This window comes from Lutra lutra, chromosome 4 (genome assembly GCF_902655055.1).
Source record: "Lutra lutra chromosome 4, mLutLut1.2, whole genome shotgun sequence".
In the NCBI taxonomy this organism is placed as follows: domain Eukaryota; kingdom Metazoa; phylum Chordata; class Mammalia; order Carnivora; family Mustelidae; genus Lutra; species Lutra lutra.
Genome location: NC_062281.1, coordinates 126,343,555 through 126,358,797, shown reverse-complemented (window position 1 = coordinate 126,358,797; position 15,243 = coordinate 126,343,555). Strand labels below are relative to the sequence as shown.

The 15,243-nt window shown below is 39.9% G+C and overlaps 2 protein-coding genes across 5 annotated transcripts in view; one reads left to right on the top strand and one right to left on the bottom strand.

The window, feature by feature from the left end:
• The window catches only part of LOC125098225 (uricase), a 61,029-nt gene that overhangs the window by 9,105 nt on the left and 36,681 nt on the right, over positions 1 to 15,243 (bottom strand). For all 4 annotated transcript variants that reach the window (XM_047726798.1, XM_047726796.1, XM_047726797.1 and 1 more), the window contains exons 2-4: positions 11,385 to 11,603; positions 8,532 to 8,648; positions 8,356 to 8,434 (exon numbers count right to left, since the gene is read on the bottom strand). In XM_047726798.1, the coding sequence (XP_047582754.1) occupies positions 8,356 to 8,434; positions 8,532 to 8,648; positions 11,385 to 11,561 (373 nt within the window). In that variant the 5' untranslated portion in view covers positions 11,562 to 11,603. The remainder of the gene's footprint in view (positions 1 to 8,355; positions 8,435 to 8,531; positions 8,649 to 11,384; positions 11,604 to 15,243) is intronic.
• The window catches only part of DNASE2B (deoxyribonuclease 2 beta), a 67,224-nt gene that overhangs the window by 28,943 nt on the left and 23,038 nt on the right, over positions 1 to 15,243 (top strand). The window contains exon 3 of the mRNA XM_047726792.1: positions 451 to 577. The gene's annotated coding sequence lies outside the window, so the exon portion shown is untranslated. The remainder of the gene's footprint in view (positions 1 to 450; positions 578 to 15,243) is intronic.

The following is a 15,243-nucleotide window of genomic DNA, read 5'->3' as shown; positions in this document are numbered from 1 at the left end:
AAGTAGGTAAATAATGACTATATTTTATTTTTCCAGCCACATGTGTACATCTACCAAAGATAACGATGGCTAGTGGTAGATCAGCTGATTAAATAAGGCCTTCTGGTCGGAGTGTTTCAGGATAATGAGGCAAAACTGAAATGATATTTGTTTAACATTCTGAAGTTCTCTTTGGAAACTACATCTGAAGAAGGATCAAGAGAAAGGCACCAGCAATGTCTTCATGCCCTAAGTTGGCTGATGTAACAGATTTTAGATGTATGAAGACATGGTTCTGCAAAATTCTTATTTCTAAATGCTGTGTAGAGCTAATCCAAGTGAGTCTAAGTTTAAAATCCAAGAGGATTGCAGAAGCAATAAATATCTATTGAATGAATGAGTGAATGCAGGCAACAAGATTGATGCACATCAAAGAATAAGTATTTCACAGCTTAGACTCTTTTTTTCTAGACAGTTCTCCTCCATCAATCTTCACCATTTCCTTTTCTGGTTACACCACCCAACTATAAGAGACAGCATGGCAGGGGACAGGGAGGACATCACCAATAGCTGAGAACATCTGAACTGTCGGCATAAGGTTAGTTGCTGCCTTTTTCAGTCTTTCTTACTTAATTCTAACAATTCTATTAAGCACTTTTATACAGGAAAGTTTCAGTCATTTACCCATAGTCACATGGCTAGAAACTGCCAGGGATGGAATTTGAACTCAACACTTCATTATTTCCTCCTTTTTGGATCCTTCCCCATCCCCATCACATCGAGTCTCTCTCTTCCCATTTCTTTACAATAAGAGACCTTTCTAGGAGACAAAAAGGCTGTCACCTTCCCTTCCACAGTGTTCTTTGAGAGCCTCAGAGTCCCCAACCTGAAAAATACCATCACCATTTATCTGAATTGGAAACTGAAAAATCACCTTTAGAAATGGCCCCTATGTGTCTGGAAAACTTTTTATTCCTTAAAAATTTCCTATTGAAATACAAAGACCCCATAAAGGAGTGAATTCTTAAGCCTTTAAAAACTAATATAACCTACTTCCAACAGTTATCCCTTCTGGGAAAAAAAAATCCTACCGAAATGGAATGTAGATTTGCAATAAGGAATGAGATTAGAACAAGCAGTGGGAATTCTTGAGGGGGGATAAAGAGAAAGTTAATGAGAACCAAAGGCAAATTTTACCTATTTCATCTCTTCCTATACAGATGGTCTTTGTCACCAACATAAGCCAGTAAGACTTTGGCTCCTCCAATGGTCTTAATCCTAAAAGGATTCCCAAATGCAGTGTTGCATAGTGGTTGAGGCCACAGCCTTGGGACTCAGGATTTCCTGAATTCAAATCTAAGTGCTCTCCGTGCCTCTCCTTCCCTATTTATGAGCACTATTCCCCTCATAAAATTACTTAATCTCTCTCTACCTTGAGTTTCTCATCTTGAAATAGAGATGATCATCATACCTATTTCCTGTAATTGATAGATATCTCAGATAGTATCTGCAAAGGACTTAGTAGAATAGCTGCCCCATAGAAAATGCGTTCTAAAAGTTATTACGATGTTGCGATAATTGACTTTTTCTCATCAACTTTAACTACCTGTGAATGTTTCCCATGTTTCACGAAGGCTCATTGGGTTCTGAAAACTACCTCTGACATGCCATCTCTACCACCTCCAGCCCTAGAATGAGATTTATTGATCTCTGGGGAGTGTCAGTTCTGCTACGCAATTTTTAAATGATCTATTTTCTTGCTAGAATCTGAAAATGAAGAAAGAAGTTGAGTTTTCTAATGTGCTCTGGCCTCAGTTTCACATAGAATAAAATGTTTTATGTTCCCAAAGACAATTAACCTTTGCCACAGTTTGGCAGAACATGAGCCATCTACTCTGGTGTGCTCATCATTCTATGAAGAACAACAACAACAAAAAAACCCTATTCTCTTTTAATGTGAATAATTTTTCTTCCTTGGCACACATTAGACACTCTGGATGAAATGAAAGAGTTTATTTTATCTTCTCTGTTGGCAGTTCCCCAGCTTTCTGAACACTGGTACGAACCTGAGACTTTCAAATTCATGGACCCATCAACTAAAAATACGGTGCCTCACACAAGCTAAAAATAATTCCAATTTAGACTAACAGAATTAATTCAACCAAAAGGACTGTCCTTTTCTAGGTTACTTGTCATGAAACCACTTAATCAGCTTTTTTTTTTCTTTTTCTTTTTATTTGCCATGGTTATAGAGTAATGCAAAAGAGTTTTCACATTTTCCTTTGCTAGAACATAATCTTTGCTAGCTTTTAGTGTCCTCCTACACACTTAACAGATTGTGGTTTATCTCTCAGAGAAGCATACATCCTACCCTTTAGCTCTCTAAGGGAAAGAAACTCACTGCAAATTAATAGAAAATAAGCCCAATTCCTTACCTACGCATCAGGTGTCACAAAGCACAAAGCTTTATTGAGCCAAGAAAAAAAATCCTGCCATGAAGAGGATAATTGCTTCCATGTTTAACACCTCCAAAAAGGACACAAATAGCTAAAAGGAGGATATTTTAAAACTATTATAAGTCATTCTAGTAGAAAAACCTCAAACTTGTAAAGTGCTAGAAAAAGTGAAGATTAAATATCATTTGTCTTTGAGAGTCCATTTCACTCATGCAGGGAAAATGCAAGGCACCTCTGTGCAACTCTGTATGGGGAAAGATGGTGCCAGCCAGGTGGAAGGAAGTTAACTGGGTTTGTGTACGAGGAGGCTGTAATCAAGATGATTTTAAAAGACTTGTGCGTACCAAAAGCTCTTTTGGAGAAACTGAAGAGGTTTCTGTCTTGACATCAAAAAAGACATACATAGCTCTTTTGGCAATGGGCCGTCTCTGTCCTGGGTCTCCCACTTCCACCCTCTCACTTCTTCTACCTGCCCAGCCTCTGAAATAACTTTCCCTCCAGGAATTCAGTTTTATCACCCTCCTTCCTTAAGACCACCTTCAAGGCCCCACTGGTCTTCATGTCAATAGATTTTTTTTTTTAAACTACCAGAAGACAATATCTCTTAGTGGACATGTCTTCTCCATCTACCATTCCTCTACTTAGCTATGATTTAGCTGAATTTTTAACTTGGTGTCAGATTGGGAGGAATTTGACTTTTTAAGAATTGTGAGTTATAATTCAAATACTGGAGAGGTCTGGGGGCCAATTTAGTCCAAATTAGTGACTCAACCATCTCAGCGACTTCAAGACCTGGCTACGCTTGTTGTTCAGGGAAACACATGAGAGGAAGAGTTTGGAAGATCCGGGTTCCTTAGAATGCCTAAACCAACAACTTGCATCCCACGTGCAAAGCCTAGCTCTTCTTTCAGAGTTCGGCAAGTCGCAAACCTAACAGTGGTCATCCCTTTGGGTGAACATATTTCCCGATCTCTTCCAGACTCACCCTTGGAACTAACAGACTCTGTGACAGGTAGAAGTACACTTAGCGATGTAGCTTTCAAGGATCCTAAAGGAAAAGAGTGTAATGGGAGTTTTACAACAATTCTGAGGGCCTAAAATGGTGCTCGAGATTCAGTAGGCTTTCTATAAATGTGTGTTCAATTGGCAAGAAAGAATCCAGTCCATTAGTTATATATCCTGCCGGGAGGAGTCCCCGTGGGGAGCTGCATGGCTGGATATGTGATTGAGTGCATGTGTTTGAGGGGGCACAGTTCTCACCAACTAGCTAACCCCTCACCAAAAGTCTTCCTTATACGTTTGGCATGTGAATTGGGTGAGCGGGGTGGGGTACATACGGATTTTTTTCTTCGGTTAGGCCTAATCAAGGGCAATTCTTATGACAATTTTTGTTCATTGACTTACCTCATGATATGTGCAGTTTTAGCTCTTGGATCACAAGCAAATTAAAAATTAAACTTTGCTGCCCTAAGTCATAGATCCTTACTCTCCAAAGAGGGACAGAGTACAAATGTCATTTTTAGGTACACAGCACTGGAAAATAGCCATGCTCATATACGTGTCCACACACATACTGCATGTACTTGAGGCAACAGATGCCTCTCCCCCTACCCTGCTCCCTGCCAGCCCTGCATGATATTCAGAGGGACGCTGCACTCTACATGAGTCAAGCTGCGGTTTCTGGGAACACCACCGTGACTGCAGTACCGCGAAGCTTTGTGGCTTTCTGCAGAAAGAAAAAGCTTTGGCCTTATTATGGTGACTAGTTTTTCCATTCTGAAGCGACCAGGTAACTAGAATTCAGACTGATGATAGCTCCTGGTAATTCCTGGAAAGAACAAGGGTGTGAAGAACAGCTTGTTTTTTTTTTTTTTTTTTTTTCCTTATGATCAGCAGGGCCCTATCCTTGGCCATTCCACTAACACCTCCAGACCCTGATAAAACATTCTTCTGGAAGTCACCAGTGACCCATTTGCCAAACTGCACAATTATTCTTCAGCCTTCTTTCAATCCAAACGTCTGAACTTTCCCATGGCAACTGTTGCTTGCTGTTTCCTAAATCCATTTCCTCTTCCTCCTGGGTACCTGGTGAGACCACATTTCCCAGCCACGAGTGCAGCTGGGTGCGGCTGTGTGATTGGGTTCTCTCCAGCAGAAGTGCCGTGTGCTAGTCTCAGGCACGGTGTTATGCTTGAGGGGTTTTGCCTCCTTTTGCTCCTCCAAGCTCTTTTCTTCACCTGGTTGTCTGGTAAGGGGAGCTACTCTTAAGGTGACCCCAAAAAGTAAGGATAGAAAGAGTAAGGTTGCATCAACCTGGGTTCCTAAATAACTTCCCGGAGCAGAGCAGCACCCCACCACACGCACGCACACATGTGCGCTGAACAGGACTTTTACAAAAAGCAGCCAGCTTCTTGTATGGAGCTACGATATGTGAACATGTGTGTCATGTTCCTGTAATCCTAATACAGTCTCTGATTTCTTGAAATGTGTTTTTCTTTTGCTTCCATGACACCACTCTCTCCAATCTTCCTTCTCTCTCTCTCTGACCTTCCTGCTGTCTGACTTTTCAGACTGCCCAGCCCATAAACTGGGGAATTTCCCCTCGCCCTCTCACTTTCCTCCTCTCATTTCACGTGTTTTCCTGAAATGGCTCCTTCTTGCCCACAGTTTCACCCACCATCAGTCTGTTGATGGTCTCCAAACCCATCTCTATCCCTTGTTCCCCAAATCACCAGCTTCGCCCTGAACATCTCTTAATCATATGTGTTCTCCTCAGTCAGTTCCCGCAAGCCCCTGACTTTAGGGCAACTTTAACTCCTCCTTCTCAGTACCTTCCACCCTGACCCAACCCCTCACACCCACTCGGCACTCTTCAGAAATGCCTCACATAATGCCCTCTCCATCTCTACTTCTTACTGCCCTCCATCTGAGTCCATCATTTCTCCATCTCTACAGCAAGGTCCCAAATTTCTCACTACCGCCTGTTTCTTCAGCCAATGCACAGTAACCTTGGTCAGAATTACTGAATGGGACACACACACACACACACATACACACACACATTTCTTGGGTCTCAATTGCCATCCTAAATAATAATAATAGCAGCTTCCATTTAAAGAGTGCTTCTTATGTGCAAGGTAGTGTGCTAAAATGCTTTATTAATATTTATCTCCTTTAATTCCCCGGGCCATTGAGGTGAACACTGTTATCATCATCTCACAAATGAAAAGCACTGAGGTGGTATAAGTAACTTTCTCAGAGTCACAAAGCTATCAAGTAGCGGACCTCGAATTCAAATATACTGTAGTCTGGGGCTAACATACATGGTTTTATCACCATGCAAAACTAACTCCAAGTTAGACCAATCTTGCTAACTTGGTACATGAGGGGCTTCCAAATCCAACCCAGACCAATCTCTTCATTTTCATCTCAGCTCCTTACATTCTAAGAACTAGACCCTTTAAACTTCCTACTATTCCTCAAATGCTTTGCCCTTTAAAACTAAAATTACTTGTCCAGGATGGTGCTCAGCATAAGGCAGACATCCAAAATATTTTAGTTTCCCTCTTCCACTCTTTCGTAGGTCCTGCCCATGTTCATTCTGTTTCTTCCACCTGTAATTTTCTTTCCCCTTCTATGCCCAGCATGTCCTGAATCATTTTTCCAAAGTCAATTGGAATATTTCCTCCTATCCTGTCAAGCTTTCCAGACTACCCTGGGAAGAGTCAGGATTTTGCACCTCTTTGCCTCCCTTGCATAACTTTGATTCCTTCATTGTGGCTTTTAACCCCTAATAATGCAATAAATCTTTTTTATAAGTCTATCTCCTACTATTCATCTACTGCAGACTCACTAAGGCCAAGGAATGTTTTATTCACCTCTGAATTTACAGCCGTGGTATACATAAAAAGTCCTCAAAATCCAAATGTTGAATAAATACTATTTCAATGAATGACATAAGCATATTTCATTCATATTCTCATTTTTTAATTAGCTCTTCCCAAATCTAATTCTAGCTCCTACTGTTATTTTACATGCTTGAATGTCAAAAGAGGAATATACTAAATATTGCAAAATCTCATGATTTGGTGTAGAGCTGTGCTAATCAATATGTTAGCTCCTAGCCACACGTGGCTCTGAAACACTTGGAATATGGGAAGTGTGAACGGAGATGTCCTGTAAATATAAAAATACCAACAGGAGCGCTGCCTGGGTGGCTCAGTGGGTTAAGCCTCTGCCTTCAGCTCAGGTCCTGATCTCAAGGTTCTGGAATCAAGTCCCACATCAGGCTCTCTGCTAGGCAGGGAGCCTGCCTCCTTCTCTCTCTCTCTCTCTCTCTCTCTACTCGTGATCTCTCTCTCTGTCAAATAAATAAAATCTTTAAAAAAAAAATACCAACAGGATTTCAAAGACTTAACTTTTTAAAAAGAATGTGAAATAATTCGTTAGTAGTTGATATTTTTACATATTTAAGGGACATTGTGCATATATTGGATTAAATAAAATATATTATTGAAATTAATTTCTTTTTGCTTTCCTAATGTGAATACTAGAAAATTTTAAAATTACATGTGTGGCTTGCATCATATTTCTGTTGGACAATGCCAGTTTAGAGTTTATCATTTTATGAGGCTAGTCAATGTGTTTAGGTAGGAAAACACTGGCTTGGAGAATTGGGAAACATTTCTTTCTCTTTCTCTCCCAAAGTTACATATGAAAGGAAAGAAGGAAGGAAGAATGTAGGTTACATTTCAACTAATAACTCAATCAGCAAGTCAATATATCACATGGCTATGCATTTGGGGTATTAAAAAATCATTATCATTTCAACTTAATTTAACTACTAGTTATACAGTCTCCTTTATAGGACAATAATTACATAATTGTTAACTAAACACTGAGAAGGCCCTGGCTGTGCCTGGAGTTTAATACAGATAGCAGAAATTATTAAACAACAGCTAATACACTAGAACTTTCTAAGGGAAGGCATTATCCAATAAAATTCAGAAGGGATTTATATTTTATTAATTTTATAATATTTCTGACATTTATGAGTGCTACCTCCAATTCTTACTGAAGAGAGTTAGAGGAAAAAGAGAAGGAGGTATGGAAAAGGGAAGGAAGAGAAGGAAAGGAGAAAAGAGAAAAGGGAGAGAAGAAAGGGAAGAAGTTCAGAGTCCACACTGTCAATTTATGATGATCATGAAAATGAATTTTTTACTGGGATAGAGACCTATCTACCACGTCTGGCTCCATGGTTCTTAGAGGTCCTCTAATCTAACTCATAACCAGTTATTGAACTCTATCTCAACCAAGAAGACAAGATTTGGAAATTTTGATATTTGCTAAGTTCAATCATCAGTACCAATAAATCCTTATTGTAATTATGTTCCACAGTTAAGTTTTAAATTTCTTAGTAAATAGAAAGAATTATATAATTATCATTGCTATTTAAATGAGGTTCATTCTAATAGTAGTTATAATAACATCAGTGGTTTTATTATTATGAAAATAAAATACCAGGGAAACTCAATTATAATTTACTAGTTATTTCCTATTAAGGTTATTATAATTATAGCATGATATGGTACAAAAACTACTAGTCAGAAAATTCATAGATTTGGGGTTTTGTCAGTTGGGACTTTTTTTTTCCCCTCATCTCAGAATCAGATGATAAAAATGATCTACCTTATTCAATCCCTAGGTTTGTTGCAAAATGTATTATTTCATTTTTATATTAAGATAAAAAGTAGATAGTTTTTCAATGTACTCCAGAGTCACGATGCTCATTCCCATCTCAGATTTAAATGCCTTCAAAATTCTCTACAGTTTTCCTTGATGCTAATAAACAGAATTGTTTAGAAGAAAAAAATACAGAAATTGTTACTGTAAAATCAAAACATCAAAAATATTTTCTCACCACCCCTCATCTGTTCAATCTCACAGAAGTGCGTTCCAGTGGGAGTGTGAATAAATGCATGGACATGCTTAACTCCATTCTGAAAATTAGAAAAAAAATGTTTCTGGTAAAATTTCAGCATATATCATAAAGCCAATATCTTTAATTAAGCTGAGAGCACAAACAACTGAGGTAACCTTTTCAAAACGCTTCCAAGGGACTTCTTCCACATAGACTTGAGCTCGGATAACATGGTTAAAAGAAGAAAGGAAATGCTCACAGATGTTCATTGCAAAAGTTTCTATGCTTTTGATCTGTAAAAGGAAACAAAATGCTAGTGATCAGAAACACTGCCCCATTTAAAAATAATTTTTAAATACGTATGGAGTTCTCTTTCCTGTTCAAATGTTTTTTTTAGAATCAGAGAAATAGAGATTTTGAAAGAATCTGGAGAGGTGAATTGGTCCTTATCCCAATTTCTCACAAGGTCTCCTAAGTGTATTTAATAGATCACCATTACCTGGTGATACTATCCTGTTTTTAAAAGAAACCTGCTTTGCAGAAAGAAATGTGTCAATCAATGGATGAGCAAAATGAAGCTTAACATTTAGATTCTTCTTACAGTGAGTTCAGTCATCAGTCACGCCAACTACAGTACCACAGTATACTCCAAAACGCTCTCGTGTCTCTATGACGTTGGCCAGTGGGCTTCCAAGTTTCCCAAAGAAAACGTTAATGTAGGGCCACTTCTGCTTCTTGCTTTGCAAACAAGGCTCCCATGGACCATCCCTAGCTCTCTGCCCTATAAAGCAGCTGCCTATTTTCGCACAAATTCTTCAGGATAGTCTCTAGACAATGTGTTATGGTCTTAGCATAGTGTACAGATGATTTATGGCTCTGCCTAAGGGGGACTATTTGTATAGGTTTCCCCAGGATAGTTATGTTTTATGCCTCTTGTCCCAGAATAATTATTTAACATCTTATTTCACTCTCAGAAGTGTCCTAGTTTAGAAAACAAAAATACTAACTCAAAAAGATATATGTTCATTACAGCACTATTTACAATAGCCAAAATATAGAAACAATTTACACATCCATCAATGGATAAATGGATAAAAAAATGTGGTATATGTAAATGTGTGTATATATATATATATATATATATACACACACACATATGTATTTATATTTATTATTTATACCATAATTATATGGTATCTATTATATATGATGTATATATATTTTATATATATATAATGGAATATTATTCAGCTCTTAAAGAATGAAATCTTTACATTTGTGATAACATAGATAATAGATAAAACTGATAGCATTATGCTAAATGAAATAAGTCAGGAAACAGGCAAATACCATATGTCCTCATTTATATGTGAAATCTAAACAAAACAAAACAAAAGCAAACAGAAACAAATCAAGCTCATAGATATAGATAACAGATTAATATTTGCCAGGGGAGTGGGGAAGAGCAAAATGGGCAAAGAAAGTCAAAAGGTACAGTCTTCCAGTTATAAATAAGTCATGGGGATGTAATGTATCACACAGCAAATACAGGTAATAATACTGTATTGCCTGGTTGAAAGTAGCTAAGAGAATAAATCTTAAGTTTTCATCTCAAGAAATAAACATTTATTCCATCGTATATACAAATATCAAATGATTATGTGGTACACTTGAAACTAATATGAAGTATGCCAATTATACCTCAATTGAAAAAAATCAAAAGAAAAAAAGTATCTTGGTTTGGATAAGAAATTATATGGTCATTCTACCTATAATGAATAAATTCTAATTGTTTTTAATATCCAGGTCCATTCCTTCACTTTTCTGCATCTCTTACCCAGTACGGGAAATATAAGAATCTGTGTTACCTGACCCTCCTCTATAGCTCAGGATGAAAGCCTATTTTCAATTTATTTTTTCAGAAGAGCAATGCCTTTGTCCATAGCGATGTTTACGCTTGCTGGGCCACTTTGAGTAGCAAGAGAAAGATTCAGCAGGGAGGAAGGCCTTGTGGAAATTATATCTCAATTGGTCTGTTCATTTCATACATGCTGAGTGTGGATTTCATGCAAAAGTATGAGAAAAAGAAGCTTTCCAGTCTACATTTCTTGTCTTTTAGACTGCTTAGCAAATAGAAAAATTATCTTGAGTTCCCCAGAAATCTGCTGGTAGTCCAACACAGCTTCACTCACACTTAAAGAAAGTGGAAGGTGAAGTGCCAAAACAGCTGATTCCACCAGCTCCAAGACCCTTTTGAAGAGTACGCTTACCGTGATATACAGATACCAAGTGGTCATGGAGTTGACAAAATGAGGAAGGCATTAAAAGTTGGGCAAATATATTTCAAAATACATTGTATACTCAAGATTTTCTCCTATAGTAACACCAGAAAGATAAATGGTACTTTCTGCTATAAATGTATACCATTCTAAAAGAAAAAAGTAAGCAAGAGGAATCAAAGAAAAGGACAAAATGTGTAAAATTCTGTTCTGAAATCCTCCCTGGGCCTTGATTTGCCAATGATCCTAATTAAGAGAGAACATGTAAATTTGTCAGATAAGATTCTTTTCCTAAAGGATATAGTAAGTTGAGAACCAAAAAAGAGAAGACGTGAAATTAAGAGAAAAAAAAAAAAAAAGGTTTTCTGTAAGGCTGAGAATTTTAGAATAGAAATTTAAAAAAATAAAAAAAAAAGAGGGGCACCTGGGTGGCTCAGTGGGTTAAGCCTCTGCCTTCGGCTCAGGTCATGATCTCAGGGTTCTGAGATCGAGCCCCGCATCAGGGTCTCTGCTCAGCAGGGGGGCTGCTTCCCCCTCTCTCTCTGCCTGCCTCTCTGCCTACTTGTAATCTCTCTCTGTGTGTCTAATAAATAAATAAAATCTTTAAAAAAAGAAAAAAAATTAGTGGCTTAAATGTAAAAATAGTGTTAAAAATAAGGAGAAACTGCAGTTAGGCAAGTGATACCCTCAAGTTATAGTACGGTGAATTCCATATCAAGATAGGCAGTGTCTACGAAGAATGACACCTACCCCTTTAAACTTTGCCAAAACATGAACTGTGTTCTTGATAGTGTCTGTGGGGATGATGTCTGAATTATCTCCATGCATGTAATCCTTTTTGGAACTCAGAGTAAGTTGCACTGAAGTTGCCACTTCTTTGATGCTGTGGTATTTTCCATCTCGCTGAATACGGAGAACTCTTACCATATCCTTCCCATAACCAGTTCGGACAAACTCCACCTCGTCATTCTGCAACAAAAACACAGTCCTCTTATTGAAGAAACCTAAATGAAAGCAAAAAATCATCTCCGAGCTCTTCGAGCCTTGATTTAATCATATAATTACAAAGGGTGAGAGTTAAGAGTATTCGTGAAAGTAAGACTATACCCGACCTTTGAAGAAAAATGGGAATTTTAATGGGGAAAAGAGAATTGAGAGAAACAGATGAAAATATATCCAGCTAGCCAGAAGACAGACAGGTGGATGGGTTTCTTGATAATAATAACTAATGATAACAATAACATTATCTCCTGGACCGAAATCTTTACTTCGTTTAAATAAATTCCTGCTAACTTAATCCTTGTAACAGCTCTATAAACTCGTATTATTCCCATGTCACAGAGGGAGAAACTGAGGTTCAATGAGTTTAAGGGACTGGCTCTACTCCACATAGCTAGTGAAGGATAGAGCCAAGGATTCCTGCCCAGATCCGTTGACTCCAGACTTTGTCCTCCAAACCACTATATAGACTGTCATTCTTTCATAAAAATTTTTTGACTATGTTCACTGAAGATAATTATATCCTCTTTTTTATACTGAGTCATATTCCGGAGAAAATGTCCTGTGATCAATAAAAACAATTTGAAAATTGCTTCTTCTACTTGCTGCCGGGAAGAAGAGTAATTAGTGACAGGGTCCAGAGTACCTCCAGGAGGGCAGAGCCAGGGCCATCTGGCTGTGGGAACAGCTATGCTTTTAGCGAAGAGACACTTAATAAAAGCCCGGTGATTGATTCATTAGTAGCCTTATCTGGAGCCGGAGCTCTCACTAGCAAATACATCCGTCTCCACAGCTAGGATTCAGAAGATTTGTCACTGGGCTTTACTGGTGTTTGAGAGAAGAGGCAGGAGGGAGCACAGGGGCAGAAAAACCCATTTTATTTAGTATCAAAATTGAACATTAAAATGGTAGTGAAAGGAAGTGACAAAAATAAAAGTAAATCAGAAACAACATGCACTGAGAATCTGGGGTGGGGGTGTCATAAAGAAGGAGCCTCACCGGCTAATGGCACATAGACAATATGCTGAGGGCTGCCCCAGATTCTGTTTACCAGATCCCCTGGGAGGAATTGTAAAGTACTAACCAACATCAGAAATGATTGTTAAGTTCTTAATCAAAGTGAGAGGGATGAGAGGCGGTCCTGAATCTTGGGGATGGAGCCTGCTAGGACATGCTGCTGATTGAAGGGGCGACTCTTGGCGAGGTCCCTCAGAAGCCTCTGACCCAATTTTCAAGGGACTCATCTTCAAGAACAGGATCAATAAGACAACTCAAAGAGCAGACTTAAAGGATCTGAAGAAGAATGATAATAGGGACAGGGAAGGAGTCACGGCTTGTGGTTGCAAGGACTTTGGAGTCAGACCACCTCCAAATTCTGTCTTGCTATTTATATTTTTGTGGCTTGCAACAAATAATTTGTTGGCTCTGAGCCCTCAGTTTCCCCGGCTGCACAAACGGAGATAACCCCCCTACTGGTAGGAGTTGCTGGGGAGTATGAAAGTCCCAGCTCAGTTCCTAGTGCCTGGGGAGCCGTGGGGTCCACCCCCAACAACAGCGGCCACATCGGGCCTGGCTATGGGCACAGCAGCAGTGGAGATGGCAGGAGGGATTTTGAGTAAAGACACCAGGTTTTAGAGTAGAGAGCACTTCTGGTAGCAGTTGGAGGAAGACTCTGACATGTCTTTTGAGCCACAAAGAGATTCCACCTGGACAGGGAGGCAGTTGGCTGGATTGGGGGTCCTGGATGGCATGGACGAGGGGTCAGAACCAAAGGTCTCCAAGATCGTCCATCAGCCCCAGGACACAGCAGGACTCAACAAATGGGACCCCTCAGTCTTACGCCCTGCCACTCGATACCCAAGTACAGTAGCTCAGTCTGCGAAAAGCAAGTGGTTCCTACGTGATACACAGAGTCAATGATAGCCACCCTTCGGGTCCCCAACCCTGCTCACCTCTCCAACTTCATGTCTTGTCACAGCCTATTTCAAACTCTGCTTCAGCTTTCCTGAGCTCATTGTGCTTGCCCAGCCTCTGCACAGGCGCCCTGCCTGCAGGCCTTTGAATTTGCTATGCCTTCTTCCTTGGACACGTTTCCCTTCCTTCCATCCAACTACCAACCCCTTCACCTGACGAACGTCTTCTAGTCACCCTTCAGGTCTCAGAAGCCACTTCCCCCAGTTATCTGCCCAGTCCTTTAGGTCTGGAGTAGGTGTCTCTTCTATATGCTCTGGAAAGAGTTACTGCCTTATCACAGTCTTTATCAAATTATATGGCAATTGCCTCATCATGTGTCTGGTTTGTTAAAAAATGGGAAACTATGAAAGCAGGAGCCAGTCTTTCTCAGTTGTCATGGCAACTCCAGTGCTCAGCACAGTGCCTAGAACATAAATAGGTGCTTAACAAATGCGGCATGACTGAATGAATTGTGCACCATCACCTCCACTTCTTGTGTGGTGATACGGAATAGTTAACGATGATACCCCACAGATTTCAATACAGAATTGCCTCCTCAGCTCAAACCTGGGGCAGGAAGTTCCTCTTCCTGGGAAAGTAGGGAAGGTGCCATCTGCTCTCAGATCACCACAACCTGGAGATTACAGGCACAGCTGACTGGAGAACAAAGGCCCGGGAAGGGCAGAACTGGGTGTAGAGAGAGTCACGGACACAGCACCGAGAGCTCACCCTGCTGACAAGACCGAGCACTCCACACAGCACGGCCATCATGGAGCTCCCACGTGACGCAGGCCAGAAAGGTCAGCCTTCCTCAGCAATCTCCCAACCAGGGCTTGGCATCAGAGCAAAGCTTGAGTAATCACAGGATTGGGTAATAAGTCAGAAGAAAAAGAACATAACCATCTGAGGACGGTGCAGAATGAACAACAGTGGTGTGGGATGCCTGAGAGTCTCTCAGCAGGACCTGACAGAACAGATAACGGGTCCAGACCAGAAATGAGGCTGTTCTTCTCAGTAAGACTTCCCCCAGTCTGTAGTCAGAGAAATCAGAAGTAGGTGCCAGAACCCTATCGTGTAGAAAACACAGTATGGTGCAGAGATCCCTGTCCAAGATAACCGTACAGCAAGATATGAAAGTTGCTCTCATGTGGAGGGTGGGCAGGTGGCTGAGAGGATGGTCTCTGTGCTCTGGAATCAGGCAGCGCAGGGGTGAACCTTTGTTCTGCCACCTATTATCTCTGCAGGTAGAGGCGAATTTCTCCACCTATAAAATGGAATAATAGTAGTGCCCACCTCCCAGGATTGCTGTGAGGAGTATGTGAGAAAAAACACAAAGCACTCAGAAAAGGGCCTGGCAAATAGTAAGTGTTCAATAAATGTTAGTCATAATTATCACTGATAAATAATAACTACATGTCAAGTTTAATGTCAAAGGGTTCCAATTACTGTTAGAGATAAATACCCAGATTGCACACCAATCTATGACAAGGCCTACTTTTCTGCCTTCATACTTTGGATGTCTGTCCTCAAGCTTGTGTGCCCTTGGGAAACAAAGTTACAAGAGGTAACTCAATTTCCTAGAGAAATTACTCTGGATGAAACATCAGACCGAATAAATTTTTACCTGGCTCTACACAAGAAAAATCCCCTTTTCTTA